The sequence below is a fragment of the Apus apus genome, chromosome 1, assembly GCF_020740795.1.
Source record: "Apus apus isolate bApuApu2 chromosome 1, bApuApu2.pri.cur, whole genome shotgun sequence".
Taxonomy (NCBI): Eukaryota; Metazoa; Chordata; class Aves; order Apodiformes; family Apodidae; genus Apus; species Apus apus.
Genome location: NC_067282.1, coordinates 204593551 through 204612363, shown reverse-complemented (window position 1 = coordinate 204612363; position 18813 = coordinate 204593551). Strand labels below are relative to the sequence as shown.

The window sequence follows — 18813 nt, the reverse complement described above, 5'->3', positions numbered from 1 at the left end:
TCATGTTTATTCACTGCTACCTGTAATGTCTTCTCAGAAGCCTGAATGTCATGCTTGTGCACTTTTATGTTTGCAAAATATTGATTTACTAAAAAACTGGAGTTTCAACTAGAACTGAAATTATAAATGATGGGTTTACTTTTAACAGTGGGGACTGTCAGAGCTCAGCCCCTCAGCCCCAAGAACTCTCCCAGTAACTAAAGGTCCATGAAGAACTATTTGGCTGTTGAACTTTGACAGCATTTTCCAGTTTATTTATAGTTTTAATTTTTTTCTTTGGATAATCTTTTAAATGACACCGTGTGAGAGCAGCACAATGCTTCTTGTCACTCAGGTATTGAGAACCCAAAGCATTTATTATGGGAATACACTATGGGGGGTATAAATACATAGATAAAAACAAATATATACTGTATATTGATACATATTCCATATTATTTTGGGTCTTTAATTGTTAGCCAATTGCATAATCTAAATTATCCTTCTGGATCTGAACCAACTGATCAGAGACAGCTGAGAAAAGGGTTCAACGTCCTTCTCTAGACCAGTTGCAAGCCAGAGGGAAGATGGTCAGTCCCCATCCCTGGAGGGATTTCAAAGCCCTGGAGATGGTGCTGAGGGACATGGGGCAGTGGTGGCCTTGGCAGGGCTGGGCTGATGGTTGGACTTGATTATCCTAAAGGTCTTTCCCAAACCACTCTATGAATCTATGATTGTCAGTCACCAGAGATGCTCTGCTGTTGAGGGGCAATTATTTTAATGGAGACACACCACCATGACTTTATTTAGCACCAGCAAACTTCCCCTGTCACTTCCCCAGCAAATCAGGCTGAGGTGATTTTCAATGCCACGTTCCCACCAGAGCTCAGATCTGGCTGCCCATGGCCCTGCTCTTCTGTGGGTACCCCAGAACTCTCCTCCACATTTGTGTGACAAACTGCAGAGATGCCCCATGTCCTCACTATGTCCCCTTGTGTCCTGGGATCCCACCAAGCTTTGTGGATTTTTCATGCAATGCTTCCCTTCTCTTCTGCTCCTCGTCTACAACCCAGTGTAGATGCCTCCTTCCACATCTGAGGCAGCTGCATTTAACATAAACCCTGGACAACAGGGGATGTTCAACAGCAGCAAAACACACAGGGTTTTGTTACAAGGATCTAGAGCCCTGTGAAGTGCTCTGACAATTGTCCTGGGACACAGAACAGCTATAAGAAATCTCTCAGTTGGCAGGTGAGACCCAAACCTCTGGTCCAGGTCAAGTTTAGCCCCATGTCAGCTGAACTGTAGGTGACTCCTCACGAGTTAATCACAGAATGGTTTGGGTTGGAAGGGACCTTTAAAGGTCATCTAGTCCAACCCATCCCAGTAACAGTGGAAGGGTGTCAGTGGAAAGCAGCAGAGCTGTGGTCTGTTCATGCCAAGCTCTCTTCGGGGGCACAACCCTCCTCTGAATGTGGCCCCAAGCAGACAACGCCAGCGACAGTGACAAAAAGCAACACTGACCCCATCTCTGGCACTTTGCAGACAGACAAAAAATAATCAGTGTTTCCTGGGGGAAGGAGTGAAAGCTGAAGCTCTGACAAAGTGAAACCCTCCAACAAAGGCAGTGAGGACAATCCATGACAGCCACGAGCTGAAGTGGTGCCTCCAGGCTCCCCCGACCTCAGTTCATCAAGGGTTGGCTTCCACCTTTGAGGCTGAGGATCAGTGCCCCAGGGACACACGTTCCTGTTCAGTTTCTCTACTCAATTTGTAACACACACTTATTTTTAAGTAATCAGATGTCTTAGTGATGCTTTGAAGAAAAGGGAACCTGCCTGGATGCTGGTACCTGCTCCTGCCCCACAGTGTTAGTGGGGCTTGCTGGAAAGCTCAACCAGTCCTTCAGAGCTTATGATCCAAGTGATGATCCTGGCAGCCTCACGTGGTACCCACCACAGCCTGAGCAGGTGTCACACCAGAACACTCACTAGGAAGAGGGACATGGGGCTGCTTTGCTTTTTACTTCCCTCTTGAGAGGTCCCATACACTGGCTTTGGAATAAAGAATAAAAGATGTCCTCTCCTGCTGAAACTGCTTATTTATGCTGGTTTCTAAGACAAACGTTCTCCCACGGGAGGTACTTACTCTGGGTGGCTGAGAGGTTGGACAAGGCTGCCTTGGTACGACCTGCTAACCACTCCAGGCTCTCGTGCATGTTGGCCAAGGCCTTCAGGTCACTGACGTCCCGCAGGATCTCCTGCTGAGGGATGAGTTTATCTCCCAGGTTGCCTATGAGAACTTCTGACTCTTTGCCAAAAGCAGCCCTGAAATGCAGAACAAAGCCACTATCAGAAACACAGCCCAGGCCAGCAAAGGGGAGACACCAGCTATACCAGCTGATGGTCAAACCAGGCAATGTAGAGCTGTTCCAGCGCGGGGTCTCCAGAACGTTGTCTGGTGGAGGTTCTGAAGTCCTGTTACAGTGAATATCCTGCAGTTCATGACACCTTTATGCTTTTTCTCTACTTCTCCCTGCATTTAGAGGGAGGGTGGTGAGACTATGGAACAGGTTGCTCAGAGAAGGTATGGCTGCCCCATCCCTGGCAATGTTGAAGGCAAGGTTGGATGGGGCTTGGAGCAACCTGGGCTGGTTGGAACTAGATGATCTTGAAGGTCCCTTCCAACCCAAACCATTCCATGATTCTGTGATTTAAAAATCTCTGAATTTCACCTAATTTCTCATAGTTACAAACTTCAGCTTCATCAACTCCCCCACCCAGCACTGAGACCTGGAGGTGCCTCCCTGGGATATGCACAAATGATGCACACACAATAATGCTGCACTTTCAATCACTCCTTGCAAATCAGTTCATCCAATCCCCGATTCACATTTTTTTCACACAGGTATCAGAAGAAATCTCCAGTAGAACCTGATGCCTTATCGTGACAAAGTGACAAACACATGGCTTTGAATATCAGTCCATGCATTATTTACTTGGCACAGAGAGAGCACCTGGTGAAAAACGATGACCAGGACAAACATGTTTATCCCCCAGAAGTCTCAATGCTTCTTTCAAGGTGTGTAACTGCTCACTCCACTCTCCCACTCCATCTTCTGCATTCAGGTTTACCTTTCCAAACCTTGTCTCCATGAAGAGCTTGTTTGGTTATGTCCCTATTGGTGTGGCAAATACTCTCTTTTTGGAGGTGAAGGAGCTTTTCTCCACCATGACTTTTTATTAAGAGGGATAAATCAAGACCTTGCTCCTACACCTAATTCCAAGAGTTCCTGGCTGAAACCAAGTGCACTTCACTGAAAGACTTTAAGTGACAGCACATTTACCATGGTCCTCAGTACACTCTTCCCATCATTAGTTGCTCTTTTTGTCACAAATTTGCATTCCACTTTCATTCAACTTTGCAAATCTCCCCTTCCTGTCATTAGCTCTTTTATGAACTGACAATGAGGAATCATGCTGCTGAGCATAATAGCTGCAACGAGCTGCAGCAAAATAATCCCATCAGTGGCATTTTATATACTATCTAAGCAGTTTTATTGCCAGCATCTCCCTAGATTTGTGGGACTTCACTGTCACTTGAGGAAGAAAAAAAAAACAAACCACACAATCCTGAAATGGTTTTAAATTGCTCGACTGGATTCGTTAAAAGCAAAAAAATAAAAATAGCCTTCATTTAAAAAGTATCTTTGAGGATTTTCTTCTGCTCGACAATAAAATGAGCTGCCTGAGGCTGAATCCTGCATCCTATGGTTTGGGAGGAGTCCTTATCTGTTGGCTGTGTCTGAGGGCTGAGACAGAGGAACATCTCCAACTCCAGCTGTGGTAATGCAGCTGCTCTTCCTCTCTGTAGGATGGGGTTCATTTTGATCTGCTCTGGCTATTGGAAACATATTAAACCCTTTCTGAACTTTCAGGAAAGCTCTTAACAAGCCTCCCTGACTGGGCATTTCTTAGTTACAAGATGCTGCAAAGCTTTGGGGAGTGAGGCCAACTGAGCGACTCATCCAAAGTGCAAACGGGCAAAAGGTGAATACAAGGTGGAATTCCAGAATCACCACGGCTGGAAAAGACCTTTCAGATCATCAAGTTCAACCTATGACCTGACACCACCACATCAGCCAGACCAGGGCACCAAATGCCACCTCCAGCCTGTCCTTGAACACCTCCAGGGATGGTGACTCCACCATTTTCCTGGGAAGTCCATTGGAAGTCTATGAACTGGGTAGACAAGCCACAGGACTAGACTGGCTAAGATGAGAGGAAGTGGCCTCAAGTTGTGCCAGGGAAGCTGGTTTAGTTTGGATATTGGAAGAAACTTCTTCACTGAAAGGGTTATAAAAAACTGGAAGAGGATGGCCAGGGAGGTGGTTGACTCACCTGAAGGTGTTCAAAAGCTGTGTAGAAGTGGTGCTGAAGGACATGATTTAGTGGTGGCCTTGGCATTGCTGGCTTAATGGTTGGACTTGATGATCTGAAAGGTCTTTTCCAACCAAAATGATTCTATGAAAGCATGATCATTCTTTCAAGCACAATATTGACTTCTACAGCAAAGACAAAACACCTCATTTAGCTCTCCTCACCCACAAACCCTCAGATATCCTCACCCATTCCTGTCTAGCAGGTTGTGGTTGGACTAATAGAATCACAGAATGGTTTGGGTTGGAAGGGGCCTTTAAAGGTCATCTAGTTCCAACCCCGCTGCAGTGAGCAGGGACATCTTCAACTAGATCAGGTTGTTCAGAGCCCCGTCCAACCTGACCTTGAATGGATCCAGGGATGGGGCTGCTACCACCTCCCTGGGCAACCTAGGCCAGCGTTTCAGCACCTTCAGCATAAAAAAATTCCTCCTTGTATCTAGTCTCAGTCTCCCCTCTTTGAGTTTAAAAACACTCCAAGATCTTGAAGATCTTTTCCAACCTAAATGATCTGAAAAGTCTTCTCAAACCTAAAGGATTCTACGATAATCACCCAGATAAATGAGAAGCGAAACATTTGGTGAATTCCTCCCTTTGTTACCATGGCTTTCCAATATAGAACACCATAGAAAAAGCACTTTATTTTGAGGAACTGCCACCTGAGAGCTGTTAAACGAGGAGTCACCACCACACTGCTGCCCACACCCACAACTGCCAATTCCGTTTTATCACAGGGACAACTCTTCTGCCTTCCCACACGGAAACAGAAAGGGGTTTTGGCACTGCTTGGGCTGGGTAGCCTGTGCATGAATAATCCAGTGCTGGGAAGAATCAATATAATGCAAAGGATGGTCTATTTCCTACTTTTGCTCCTGGGAAGAATACCAATAAGGTCATCGACGGGAAGCTAGACTCCAAAATGTTGTGGGGATCAATGTGATTCTGCCCCTCGTTGTGAAACAACAGAAGTTTGTCTCAAAAGGGCAGCAAATATATTTAATTGCCTTCTTTAATACATGTCCTTTACTGCAGAAATCCTCAGTTCACTCTTTTGCACAAAGACTGTAAAAGAGACAACCTCCAGCAAGGTAACTCCCCTTGAGAAGGGAACCTGGGATACTTCTGGTGGATTCCTGTGATTTTAATTGAAACCTGCTGCTGGCAAAGGTCTCCCTGAAGGAAATTTTCACCAGTGTTCTGGCTGCCTGCTTGCATATCCAACCTTAACTCTGTTCTTTTGAATACCTGCATTCAAACAGCATCTTCAGGCCTTTGATTCCCATCCAGCTGCTCAGCCAACACTTGTCACATTTGTGTCTGTCAGTGTGTGTCTAAGACAGAGCCAGGACACACAAAGAGATCTGCAACCTCCTGCATTTGATTTACAAGTTTTTGATGGTTCAGTGGGTACCTTTGCTTTCAATGAGCAAGATTTTGAAAATCCAAATCCCATCCTACCTTCCACGCAAAGTTTGCTTTGGACTTTTGAGAAAGCTCCTGAGAACGGGAAAAGATGCTGCAAGTTTTGGTGCACACCCAAAGATGGACATTTCCAGCCACAGAGATGATATATTGGAAAAAAAAAGTGAGAAAATCGTGTAAACAAGTCACAGTCACAGAGTGGTTGGCATTGGGAGGGACCTCTGAAGAGCATCTAGTCCAATCCTCCTGCTAGAGCAGGGTCACCTACAGCAGATCACACAGGAACACTTCCAGAAAGGTTTGGAGTCTCCAGGGATGGAGACTCCACAGCCTCTCTGGGCAGCCTGTCCCAGGGTTCTGTCACCCTCACAGGAAAGAAGTTCTCCCTGATGTTCAGCTTGAACCTCTTGTGCTCCAGCTTGTGCCCATTGCCCCCTGTCCTGTCACTGGGCACTGCTGAGAAAGGACTGGTCCCATCTTTCTGATACCTGCTCTTTAGATATTTATAAGCATCCTGGGCTGCATCAGAAGAAGTGTGGCCAGCAGGGCCAGGGAGATTATTCTGCCCCTCTGCTCTGCTCTGTGAGACCCCACCTGGAATACTGTGTCCAGCTCAGAAGCTCTCAGCACAGGAGAGACATGGACCTGTTGGAGGGTCCAGAGGAGGCCACCAAGATGATCCAAGGGCTGGAGCAGCTCTGCTATGAAGACAGGCTGAGAGAGTTGGGGTGTTCAGCCTGGAGAAGAGAAGGCTCCAGGGAGACCTGAGAGCACCTTCCAGGGCCTGAAGGGGCTCCAGGAAAGCTGGGGAGGGGCTTGGGACAAGGGCAGGGAGGGATGGGATGAGGGGGAATGGATTAAAACTGGAAGAGGGGAGATTTATGTTAGATATTAGAAGAAATTCTTCACCACGAGGGTAGGAAGGCACTGGAACAGGTTGCCTAAGGAGGCTGTGGATGACCCCAACCTTCTTGGCCACCTGGGCACACTGCTGGCTCATGTTAACCTCCTGTCAGCCAGCACCCCCAGGTCCTTTTCTGTTGGGCAGTTCTTCTTCTTCTTTCTAAGAAGTCTTCTGCAGGCAGACCAGCTTCCCCTCCCCTCCTCCAGCATCCGAGAGCACTGGCGATATTTTTAAGGGATGAGCTAGTAATAAAATTAATCAACTTATTGAGCTAAGCTGCCTGGAAGCAGAGGGACTGATGACAATATAGAGGCCTCCCCTCACCCATAATTCAGCACATACATGAGAGGATGGGAAATTCACAGGGGAAAGGAGGCCAGGGAAGAGCATGTGTGATAAATCAAGATGACCTATGCTACGTTGAAGGCACTCTGACCATGCCAGAGCAGGGCTGAAAAGCAGCCAAGTGTCTACATCAATACAGCAGAATGAGGAAGGAGGTCTCTGATGTACCCTTGGCAGCAGCTTTACCTTTGCTTACTGCTCCTCTCCCTTTTCTCTGCCAAGACATTAAGAGTCAATTATCCCTTCGGCAAATAATGCCAATGAAACAGCTCACTGGGAGGGTGTGTGGAGCTGCAGGAGGAAGGGGGAACACCAAGCAAACCCTTTGGGAAGCCCCTAGGAACACATGGACCTGATGAAGACCTCCTGTTCATTTTTACACCCTCCCAGTTGCAGCCCTCAGAGGGATGCTTCTCACGGAGCATCAGATGCTTGCAAGAAAACGAATTTAAACCACAGCAGTGGGCAGAGCTGTGGCTGGAGAGGAAACACCCTAAAAATATCTGTTAAAAGTGTGAGCAGGATAAAGATGCAAACCAAAGAGCACTGCTTTGTCACAGTGTGGTACCAAAACCCCCTTAAATTGAACATCCATGAAACTATTAGTGAAAACCATTACTGGGTAAAAAGCTTGTCATGTAACGACTCAACATGCTGCCTAATTCAGGGCACTTAGAATATGTACAGTACATGATAGATGCAGTCTCAAAACATGATACACATGATAATAATGATAGTATTTGCATCCATTTCATTCCACCTTTGCAGCTTCTTTTGGGGGAGTAGATTTTTTTATGTATTTATGTCACATGAAAATGTCTACAACCCTTTTCTTTTTTTCCTATTCCTGCACTTGAGCCATCGAGTCAGCCTGGAGACTGTGCTTAAAAACTGTATATAGAAACAACCCAGGCAGATGGGTTTCCCCTTGATTAATTCAAAGGCATTCCCATTATGTTCTTATTTATAAAGAAAAGAGAGAAAAGGTGGTTTATTGCTTCATCTGGCACCAGAATTTGTTCAACAATTGCTAAAAAACACGGCGCAAGCACCAAAACAAATAACCCACGTGGGCTTTTTCTGCCAAGGGAAGCCCTCTGAAATGATTTGCTGCCTCGAGAACAATAAACCCCAGCCCGGCCATCCTGCTGCAGGAGATGCTGCTCCATTTATTTCAGAGATCCAGCACCTGAAGGGATATTAAAAATTCAGCACGAGGACACTTTTCGCAGCACATTGCGGTCCCGATGAAAAACCGCTGCGACGGCTCCTCAGCGGATAGAAATTCACCCCCTCCTCCCCCAGCCTAAAGGTTTAAAGGACTGAATATCCAGCCCATCCTAAAAATGACCCAGATTTGGGGTCCATCAGGATCTGCAAAGCCCTGGCAAGAGTTTGTGCATCTCTACCGGGGACGCGCGCGATCGGCGGCGGCTCCAAATCTCTGCGGAGAGGTCACCCCCCTGCCAAGAAAACTGACACCCCGAACTGACGATTTTAAGCTGTAGCATCACACGCCATCTTCTCGCTCACATTTATTTGAATATTCCACTCTTGTTAAGTTTATATTACATAATTTATCACAGCAGACAGGGAAGTGTCTTGGGGTACGTTGAGGAGCTTTAACGATGTGATTTAGAGACGCAGGATCTCGTTAAAGGCAGGAGCTGTTTTTGCATCGTTGGGGAGAAGCTGCATCTTCATGTTTTGTCTCTGCCTTCCCCCCTCAATCCCTTCTACCCGGTTTAGGGGTAAACACATGACCCAAAAAAAGGACCTTGGAAGAGAAGAGCTGCACTCATTTCAATAGACAACACGATTTGTAGGAGTAATGAAACTGAAGCTGGGAAATTCTTCCTGGTCCAGAATAGATGTGAGCCTCAAAAAACCCCAAATCTAGCCCAAATCATCCAAAACTTCTTTGCCTTCACCAGACAAGCAAAGGCAGGAGGAAACTACTTGGATATGGACGTGCCCTGTGAAGATCCAGGTGCTCACTCAATTTTACACCTCTCAGATGAGACTCCTGAAAGCAAGAGGATGAAATCCCACATTTTCCTGTGGGATCCATAAAAAGAGATCTAGGAACCCATTTCATATAAAGGCACAGGCTGTCATGAAATGGAAACGACTCCCACCTATGGAACACTCAGATTCACAGTCCCAGGAGAAGGAAATAAGGTCTGCAGCCTCCTGCCAATCTTCCAAAATCACCCTTTCAGCCTTTAAAATGACTGTGAATATAATAAATAGAGCCTGAGAAATTGGAGAGGGAGATTTCTTATTCTTGAGGGAGGAAGAAACAAGACAGACAGAAAAGCTACGACTGTGAATGAGAGCTAAGAGGTAAAGAAAAGGAGAAACTTTCCATAAAGCATCAAGGCTTCAGGAAAAGACCATGTGGCAGGAGAAACACTGTGAAAGCAAAAGAGAATCAAAACAACAGGAAGCTCCACAAAAACACCCACCAGACAGAACAACCTGAGGTTTGTCTTTTGAGGAAAACCTTGGCCAGTGCCTTCTGGCTGCCTAGAGAGGTGGAATAAGGGAAGACCACCCTACTCCAAGGTAGGACCTGAACTCCATGCTTCTGCTATTAAGGCTCTTCCTTGCACCAAGGGAAGGACTTGGCCCAATGCAGATTGTCCCAGCTCGTTCCCAATTCTGCTTTCTGGGTTTGCAAAGACCACAATGGTGTAAATAATGGTGACACAAATAAGCAATCCCCATAAGCAGCAAGGATAGTGTGACTGTCCTGATCAACACCATTTGGGATGATTTGGTGAAGGATCTGCTGTTGCACTGGTATCTTTCCATGTTGCTTGAATATTCCCCCTCCTGTTGGTGCAGAGGGAGTGAGGATGAGCATCCTCACCTGAACAAGAGATGCAGAGGAGGAAGCAGCATGGAGCTCAGCACCCTGCAGTCAGGGAGATCCCCATTGAAAAAACAAAACCAGGAAAACTCATGTGGCACATGGAGATGCTGAGAAGTGGGGGTTTCATTTCTCAATTGGCTTTAGGCTGAGAATCTGATCCCAAGATTGATGTTCAGGAGCTCAAAAGGTGAGAGTGAAGCCACCATCCCCCTCCCCACACAGGTTTGGTATCTCAGATCTGCAATCAGAATAATCTGTGCTGTGGTGTGAACTTCAGACCACCATGGGGGGGAGGGAGTTTCCAGGCAAATCCGTTTCCCCAGAAATTGCCAGCAGCACCCCAAAGATGTGTCTTCCCTTGGATGCACAGGGTCCCTTTGCCACCCCTTGTGCAGCAGAGCTGCACCAAACCCCAAGAACTTCTGCTGTAACTCAAGCACGACCAGATCAGAAACTCTTGCTACGTTGCTTTTCCTCCTCAAAGGCAAACCTGGCAATGCTCCATGGTTGGGCTTCACCACCACCATCCTCAACTCAGTAATGAACTGAAATGTAACCTTTCCCCAGCGATAAGGGCAGCATATTTCCCACTCACCCCAGTGCCTTCAGAGCTTTAATAACCTAATTATAGGAGGAGAGGCCTGACTTTTCTTTCTTTTCTCCCTTTGCCAAGTTCTGAGCTACTATAATATGCTCAATCAGGTCCCTTTGTCTGGCCAACCCCACCAGAATATTAATGGGGAGATTCTGTTAGTGTCTGCCTTCTCAAAAAGAGATAGTGGCAGGTTAAGACAACAAAATCAATCACTGTCAACACAGAGATGATGCGTGAGGGTTTGTTTTGGTGTTGTGTTTTTTTTTCCCTGCAAAGACATCATGTTTGGGTTCTTCTTTTTAATTAAACAAATGAGTTACAGGAAACCTGGGGAGGGAAAGAAAACTGTGCACTGCTATCTCTGCCTGCCCACAGCACAAGAACTGGTGGTAGATTTTCAGGACATATTGAATTTAGCAACTTTCATAAAAGGATGATGCTGAGTAATTCAAGCACTGCTGCCAGCCTTGTTTTATGTCCAAAAAGAACCTGCTCCCATGGCTCATCAAGATTAGACCTTCATTTCCAGGAAGGGATGCTTAGTCCAGCCAGCTGAGGAGTGGGGGTCTGTGAATACAGGTGGGTATGGGTATATCAAGGGCTTCAGGATCTTGGATGTTTAAAGTGAGAAAGAAATGAGCTCTCCCAGGTCTCCCATCACACCCTAATAACCCAGGTATCCTCAGGACCCACTTCCCTTCCTCTCCACTGTGGTGTTCAGACACTGATGGCTACAGCAGAACGGTTCCCAATTCATCAGCAGTGCCAAGAGGAAGGGCAAGAAGCAACAGCAGCAAAGAAATCCTGTTCCTTTGTATTAAGAGAAAGTCTGAAAAAACCAGCCTGCTGGAATGGAAGGAAGATGACAAAAAATTGGACAAGCAATTAATTTTATTTTGAAGCTTTCAGGGGAGATCTATTCAAGCATGCAGATTCTTGAGGAAGTTTATAAGCCACGTCACTTATCATCAATGGCTAAAACTGGCCCAGGCTAATTATTATCATTTAAATTAATGCTGCAGGAACACTCACACAGCACTCTGAGGAGCTGAGGCTTAATACATCATGCTTAGTGCAAACAGATACTGAGAAAAGATCTTTGACTTCATGGCTGGGATAATGATAATAACAAAAAAGGACACAGTACAGGAGGTTTTTTCAGGGAGCTGGATGGAGATGACCTAGCAGGCTTTCCATTCTAACACCTCTGATACAAACTATTTCAAATCAGAGAGAGTAAAATGCCAATAATGGAATAAAATGCATATGGTGATGCATGCTGATGGTTCAGAAACCAGAGAAAGAGTCAGGAAGGCACCTCAGCACCTTTCTGTGCTAAGAAACAAAGGATAAATGTGAAGGTGAAGATTGAGGCTAGGACTGGTGGCTCAGAGGGCTGGAGCAGCTCTGCTCTGGAGACAGGCTGGGAGAGTTGGGGTGTTCAGCCTGGAGAAGAGAAGGCTCCAGGGAGACCTGAGAGCACCTTCCAGGGCCTGAAGGGGCTCCAGGAAAGCTGGGGAGGGGCTTGGGACAAGGGCAGGGAGGGATGGGAGCAGGGGGAAGGGTTTCCAGCTGGCAGAGGGAGCTGGAGCTGAGATGTGAGGGAGAAATTCTGGGCTGTGAGGGTGGGGAGAGCCTGGCCCAGGTTGCCCAGGGAAGCTGTGGCTGCCCCATCCCTGGCAGTGTTGAAGGGCAGGTTGGATGGGGCTTGGAGCAGCCTGGGCTGGTAGGAGGTGTCCAGGGGGGTTGGATCTAGATGATCTTTTGGTCCCTTCCAACCCAAACCAGCCAGTGATTCTATGACTGAATCCATGAATCTCAAAAAACCCAGGCACTGCACGAAGACCTCAAGAGCTCCACCTCCCCACTCTTTCACTGTCACTGAAGATCTTTAAAGTACTGGCAAAGCTGATTAACCCCACTGCAGCCTGAGCAAACATTTCTGTGACTAGACACATTTTATACTCTCCAACATTCCCCTTTCTGCACTGCATCATCTTCTTGTGCTTGCACCCAGGGAATTAGCAAAATGACAATCTGGCCAAATTTGACTTGCAATTTTCAACAGCTTCACTTACTCCTACAGTTCTAGAGCCAAATGCCAATCAAGGAAGTGATGAATAGTGATAGGAATGTGCAGATAAGTTTTTGACTCAACAGGATGACAAGGAGGATCTGTTTTCTTCAGGATGCATCCATGATTCAGAGACTAAGCCACTTCCAGGGCCCAGGGAAAGGCAATCTGCCTTCTGACAGGCTTTCACTTGCCTGGAAATGGTAGAAACAATCTGGTTTGGACACAATGAGTTGCCTCTGAAAGGCATTTCTCTTTGGAAATACCAGTATTTTTTCATCTGACTCTCCTTACACAGCTCCTGGGGTGGGATGGAGGAGAAACACCACAAGGTCACAGCACAAATGGAGGGCAGCTTTGGTGACCAGGCCAGTTTTGGCCATTCCTGCCCCACACAACCAGCTGGCCCCTCCATTAGGTCACAAACTGCTTCTGTCTTCATCGCATGGGTGATCAGAGTAGCACCACCCACCAGGACAAGGATCTGCCTGCATTAAAAATAACCCTTTCTCTCTATCCCCAGTCCCAGCTACTTCCCTGACTTGGTTCACAAGCAGGAGTCTTCAGACAGCCATGTCTGAGCAACAGCAGCAGAAGTGAGCTATAAGGGCAGGAAAGGAGCAAGGTAGCCCTGCCACTGAAGCTCCTTAATAAACCATGGCCTCCATCTCTGCTGTCCTTGTTCCATGTGAGAAGCAGCTCTGCTTTCTCCTTTCTCTTGAAGGATAAAGAGCTTCAGGAGGGTTTATCCACCAATATATCACACCACTGATAAGCAAAGCCCAGAAACATCCCCCAAACAGGTCATGTCCTTCATGATTTCTCAATACCATCAACAGAACTAAATCCAGGCAACACACAGGACACTCACAGTCCAGCAAAGCCAGTGCCTGGCTTTAAAATCATAGAATCATTAAGGTGGGAAGGGACCTTAAAGATCACCAAGTTCCAACCCCCCTGCCATGAGCACAAAACCTCATCCAACCTGGCCTTAAAAAACTCCAGAGATGGGGCATCAACAACCTCCCTGGGCAGCCCATTCCAGCTTCTCACCACCCTTAGAGTGAAGAATTTCTTCCTAATATCTCACCTAAATCTCCCCTTTCTCAGTTTAAAACCATCACCTCTTGTCCTATCACTGTTTTCACTGATGAAAAGCCCCTCCCCAGCTTTCCTGGAGCCCCTTCAGGCACTGGAAGGTGCTCTCAGGTCTCCCTGGAGCCTTCTCTTCTCCAGGCTGAACACCCCAACTCTCCCAGCCTGTCTCCAGAGCAGAGCTGCTCCAGCCCTGGGATCATCTCTGTGGCCTCCTCTGGCCTCTCTCCAACAGCTCCATGTCCTTCCTGTGTTGGGGACCCCAGAGGTGGCCCCAGCCCTGCAGAGGGGTCTCAGCAGAGCAGAGCAGAGGGGACAATCCCCTCCCTGGCCCTGCTGGCCCCACTTCTTCTGATGCAGCCCAGGACCCAATTGCCCCTCAGGGCTCCAGCAGACACTGGTGGCCCATGTCCAGCTTCTCATCTCCTCCCACCCCCAAGTCCTTCTCCTCAGGGCTGCTCTCCAGCCATTCTCCCCCCAGCCTGGATTTGTGCCTGGGGTTGTGCTGACCCAGGTGCAGGACCTTGCAAATCACACCATTTGATGGCAAGTGGACTCAAGTCTCATGGCTCCACATGAGGAAAGACCACATCTCAACCTCTTCTCACACCTGGGGACACAACAGCGACACAAACACCACGATTCTTTTCTTTCCAGCAGCTTTTACCATTGTTGCTACTCTCCTTGAAACCCTTGTATGACTTTGCAAAATATTTTACCTTATGAAATCTTCCTCCTCCTCCCTCTTGGGTCGGAGTTGCTTGGGCTGAGCCATGTTGCTCCAGTTGGGCAGAGACTTCAGGAGCCTGCTAATATCATCATCTTTAGCCCAGGATGCACTGATCACCAGCTTTTCATCCGACTGCACGATGCTCCTGGGGGGAAAGCAGCAACCACAACATTAGTGCAAAGCAAACTGTGGTTTTTTCCACACCATTTTGCCCATGTTCATTAAAATCACACGCAAATGTGCATGAAGGAAGGGCTCCAAAAAAGGAATTACACAAAAAGTTTGCATGGAGGGCACAGCAACACGGGGTGGACAGGATATAAAATGGTCTCCAACTCACAACTTGATGGACTTTGATGGAGTCCTCCAAGGGAAAAAGGGCCATATTCTCCCCACCCTTCCAATCATTCAACTTGCAACCATTTACACAACCAGAGGAGGTTATTCTGGACTAGGAGAGAGAGAAGGTAGTTTCTCGTGGCTCATTTGTTCTCTGCAATCTCAGTTCAACTCTCCAGCCACTACTGATTGTGTTGTGACTGCAACGTGGACACCTGCCCAGGAAGACCTGGGTGGAAGCCACCAGTTCACTGCACACCAGCTGGCCCAGTTTGGGGAGCAGGTCTGAAGCAATGAAAGGAAATGAAGGGGCCAGGATCTCCTCTCCAGTCATCCAGAACATCTAATAACAGAGATTCCAGCTGCGTCGCATGTATGTGTGAAACCAAATCAAAGATCACAGCATATTCCAATTATGAAGATTTTCCCTGTTTCACATTTTTGGCAGTGGAACTGATCTGAATTCCTCACTGGAGGACCCTGCAGGACAGGGTACTTGGAGGAGTCAATTAGGTGTCTATTTTGTGTGTTGGGTTTGCTGAAGAAACAAGCCTCAGCAAAGTCCTTGTCAATGTTTGCAACTTCACTGGTGACTAGAGAGGGGAAAGTCCTCTCTCACTCCTGGGTTGTTCAGGAGACAGCAAGGATCTGGGAGATGTTTTTCAATCTCTTGGAAAAGGCAAGTGGGAGTTAGGGGTGCTGGTGTTTCCTGCTAGATCTATCACTGATTTCCTTCTCTGTGAGCACCTGGAAGGCTCTTCTAGGAGGTCCTTGCATGGTGATGAGTTAGACCATCTCCCTGGGCAACCTGTTCCAGTGTTTAATAACCATTAATAACCAGTTCAGTGAAGAAGTTTATTCCAATACTCAATCTAAACCTCCTCTGGTGCAACTTGGGGCCAGTTCCTCTTGTCCTGTTGCTTGTTACCAGGGAGAAGAGACGGACCCCACCTGGCACCAACCTCCTTTCAGGCAGCTGTAGAGAACCAGAAGGTCTCCCCTCAGCCTCCTTTTCTCCACAAAAGAACCAGAAGGTCTCACCTCAGCCTCCTTTTCTCCACAAACCCAGTTCCCTCAGATGCTCCTCATATGGCTTGTTCTCCAGACCCTTGCTTGCCCTCCTCTGGGCTCACTGTAGCACCCACCACCCCTTGCTCATCAGGTTACAAGACACCCAGAAATAATGCATGTTTGCTGTGCCCTACAATGCAAGGAGGTGAAGAGGTGGAAATGCCAGGCAGATCTTTTTCTGTCAGTGTCCCTCAAGAAGAAATGGCTTCTCCAAGATGGACAGAAACATTGTGCATCGAAAAGATGCAGAGATTCAAACCTGGATCTGTCAACCAAGAACTGGAGTTATTGGGTGCTGCAGTATGGATGGATCTGTGCTGGCCCAACCAACATCAGCTGAGTCTGGGACCTTGTAGAGCCATTTATTTGGCTGCACACTTCTGGATCCAAGCCAGGACGTTGCATGGGACAAACCGATGGGCAGAGCTGTCACTGACCTCCAGGTGGTGATTTTGGAAAGGGTCATGGCATGATCAAAATAAAGACCTCACACATCTCTAAGGGGTTATGTGGATTTAATTGCTCTTGTTTTACACTTCATGAAAGGTATGTCTTGGTCAAGACATAGAAATAAAAGCACCAACAGAGTGAGCAGCTGTGTTTTGAAGAGCAAACCAGTGTGAAAGGCATTGAGATAGGAGCAGATTACTTCTTGTCCCACCAGCATGGACCAACCTATCACTCCTTCCACCTACCACCAAGAAAACAACCTCTGCTCAGTAAACACACGTGATTTGTGTCACATGTGCCTACAGACAATTTCTCCTTCTCTTTCAATTTCACATTCCATCTGCCACAGACAAAGGAACACATTTTGTTTCCAGCCACAGAAGACCTCAGTGTCAAAATTTCTATTTGGCCTTCTGCTGTTAGGAACTGGGTGGGTTTTTTTTTTTCACTTAGGAAAAAAGGTCTCTTCTTTCCACCCCACCCAAAACCAACGGGAAAAAAAGTGCTCCACCAAAATCTCTGACATCTGAGATGGAAAAAACTGGCATCTGTTGCTATCTGGGCATTTCTCTGCCAAGGCAAGACAACTGTTCCATTGAATGTATCAGCCAGTGCTTTGTCCCCTCCAGATTGAAATGACTAAAGTAATAGTCTCCTTCCCTTGGGAGTCTATTTCACAGCTGAACGAATCCAACTCCTGGACAAAACTAAAATCCTCGTGTTTTATTTTACTCACTTTCATCCCATTACTCCCTGTTATGTCCCTTTCCAGCAGCCTCACCACTTTCAGCATTTACTCTCTTCAATTATTTACAGCCTTATCATAACCCTTGAGGTGTCTAGGAATGCAAGTCATCTTTGGAAGTCTTCTGATGGAGCTATTCAGAGGACAGAGCTGCCTCACAGGTTTTATGATCCTCATGATCTGCTGTCCTAAAAAATCCTCCTGCCTTTTGGAGGGGGGAGGAGAGAGGAGAGGCTGTCCAGCTGCCACAGCAAGTTGAACTTGGTGTCCTCACTTTTTTAGGGTGAGTGTTTTCTGCAAGCTTCACCCACATGATTCCTGCTTTTCTCACCTTTCCTGGGTCCATGAGCCACTGGAGCCCTCAGCCAAATTCCCCACTGAAATCAATAGGGAGCTTCAAATGAATGGATGCTGGGACACGGCCACCACTATGTGGGTCCCTTGGAATTATGTCCTCATTCTTTCCTGTGATTGCAACACCTCCTAATTTTTATTGATGGGTTGGTTTTCCTCCACACACCCCCTCATTAAGGAAGATGTGAAATAGAGAGGCACATAACCCCAGTCTCCCTTAGACATCCAGCTTTCCCCATCAATTAAAAACTCCTTTCTCTCCACCTTTTCCTTCTAGCATCTCAGTCACTTTTCAACCTCTGTAACTTCTTATCAATGTCAATCTCATTCAGGGCCTTGAGTAAAGTGTCACAAAACAGGATGACATGTTTTATTACAGCTCAGAACTCTCCCTTTCAAACACTCCCCCTCCCCCACCTTCTCCCAAACTCCTATGTAATTATTCCTGCTGCTGTAATAGGGTTACTATTACAGTGCCTTTAATCAACTAATTAATTCACAGCTCAACGGGCCAAGGAAAATGCCATCTGCTTGCACCCAGCTCCTGGGAGCTGGGAGGGGCTGGGTGAAACATTTACACAGGTGATGGCACCTGAGCAAGGAGGGTGCAGCCCTCCACAGCTCACTGGGTTTTACCCAGAAAACATCTGCTGGTGGTCATGGTCCCAGGATTTCACCACTGCCACCACGAGCTGGGAGCAGAGTGATGGGGAATGTCCCTGGACACAGCTGGGGGGGCATGGCTTTTCATTAGGAGAAACATCTGGAGGCCCCAGGGGCACATGAGACTCCGCTGCCTTGTGCCAAATGTGGTTTTGAATCATTGTTTTCTCTTCCCAGGGCTGAGGTGATGTTTCTGTGTTGAGCACTGCTTGCTAAGGGCTTCTTCACTGAAAGGGTTGATGGCACCAAGCTGGGTAGTGTGGTCGATATGCCAGAGGGATGGGATGCCATCCAGAGGGACCTGGACAAGCTGGAGAAGTGGGCCCAGGTGAACCTCATGAGGTTCAACATTGCAGGGTCCTGCACCTGGGCCAAGGTAACCCAAGATATGAGTACAGGCTGGGGGAGGTCCCACTTGAGAGCAGCCCTGTGGAAAAGGACCTGGGGGTGCTAGTGGCTCAACAGCTGGACATGAGCCACCAAGGTGCAGTTGCAGCCCAGAAGGCCAACTCCATCCTGGGCTGGATCAAAAGAAGTGTGGCCAGCAGATCAAGAGGTGATTCTGCCCCTCTGCTCTGCCCTGGTGAGACCTCACCTAGAACACTGTGTCCAGCTCTGGTGGCCCCAGCACAAGAAAGATGTGGAGCTGTTGGAACGTGTCCAGAGAAGGGCCACGAAAATGATGGGAGGGCTGGAGCAGCTCTTTGATGAGGACAGGCTGGGAGAGTTGG

General features: G+C 47.4%; 1 protein-coding gene across 1 annotated transcript in view; it reads right to left on the bottom strand.

The window, feature by feature from the left end:
- The window catches only part of EXOC4 (exocyst complex component 4), a 409379-nt gene that overhangs the window by 54346 nt on the left and 336220 nt on the right, over positions 1–18813 (bottom strand). Inside the window, exons 13-14 of the mRNA XM_051612171.1 lie at positions 14450–14605; positions 2128–2306 (exon numbers count right to left, since the gene is read on the bottom strand). Of these exons, the coding sequence (XP_051468131.1) occupies positions 2128–2306; positions 14450–14605 (335 nt within the window). The remainder of the gene's footprint in view (positions 1–2127; positions 2307–14449; positions 14606–18813) is intronic.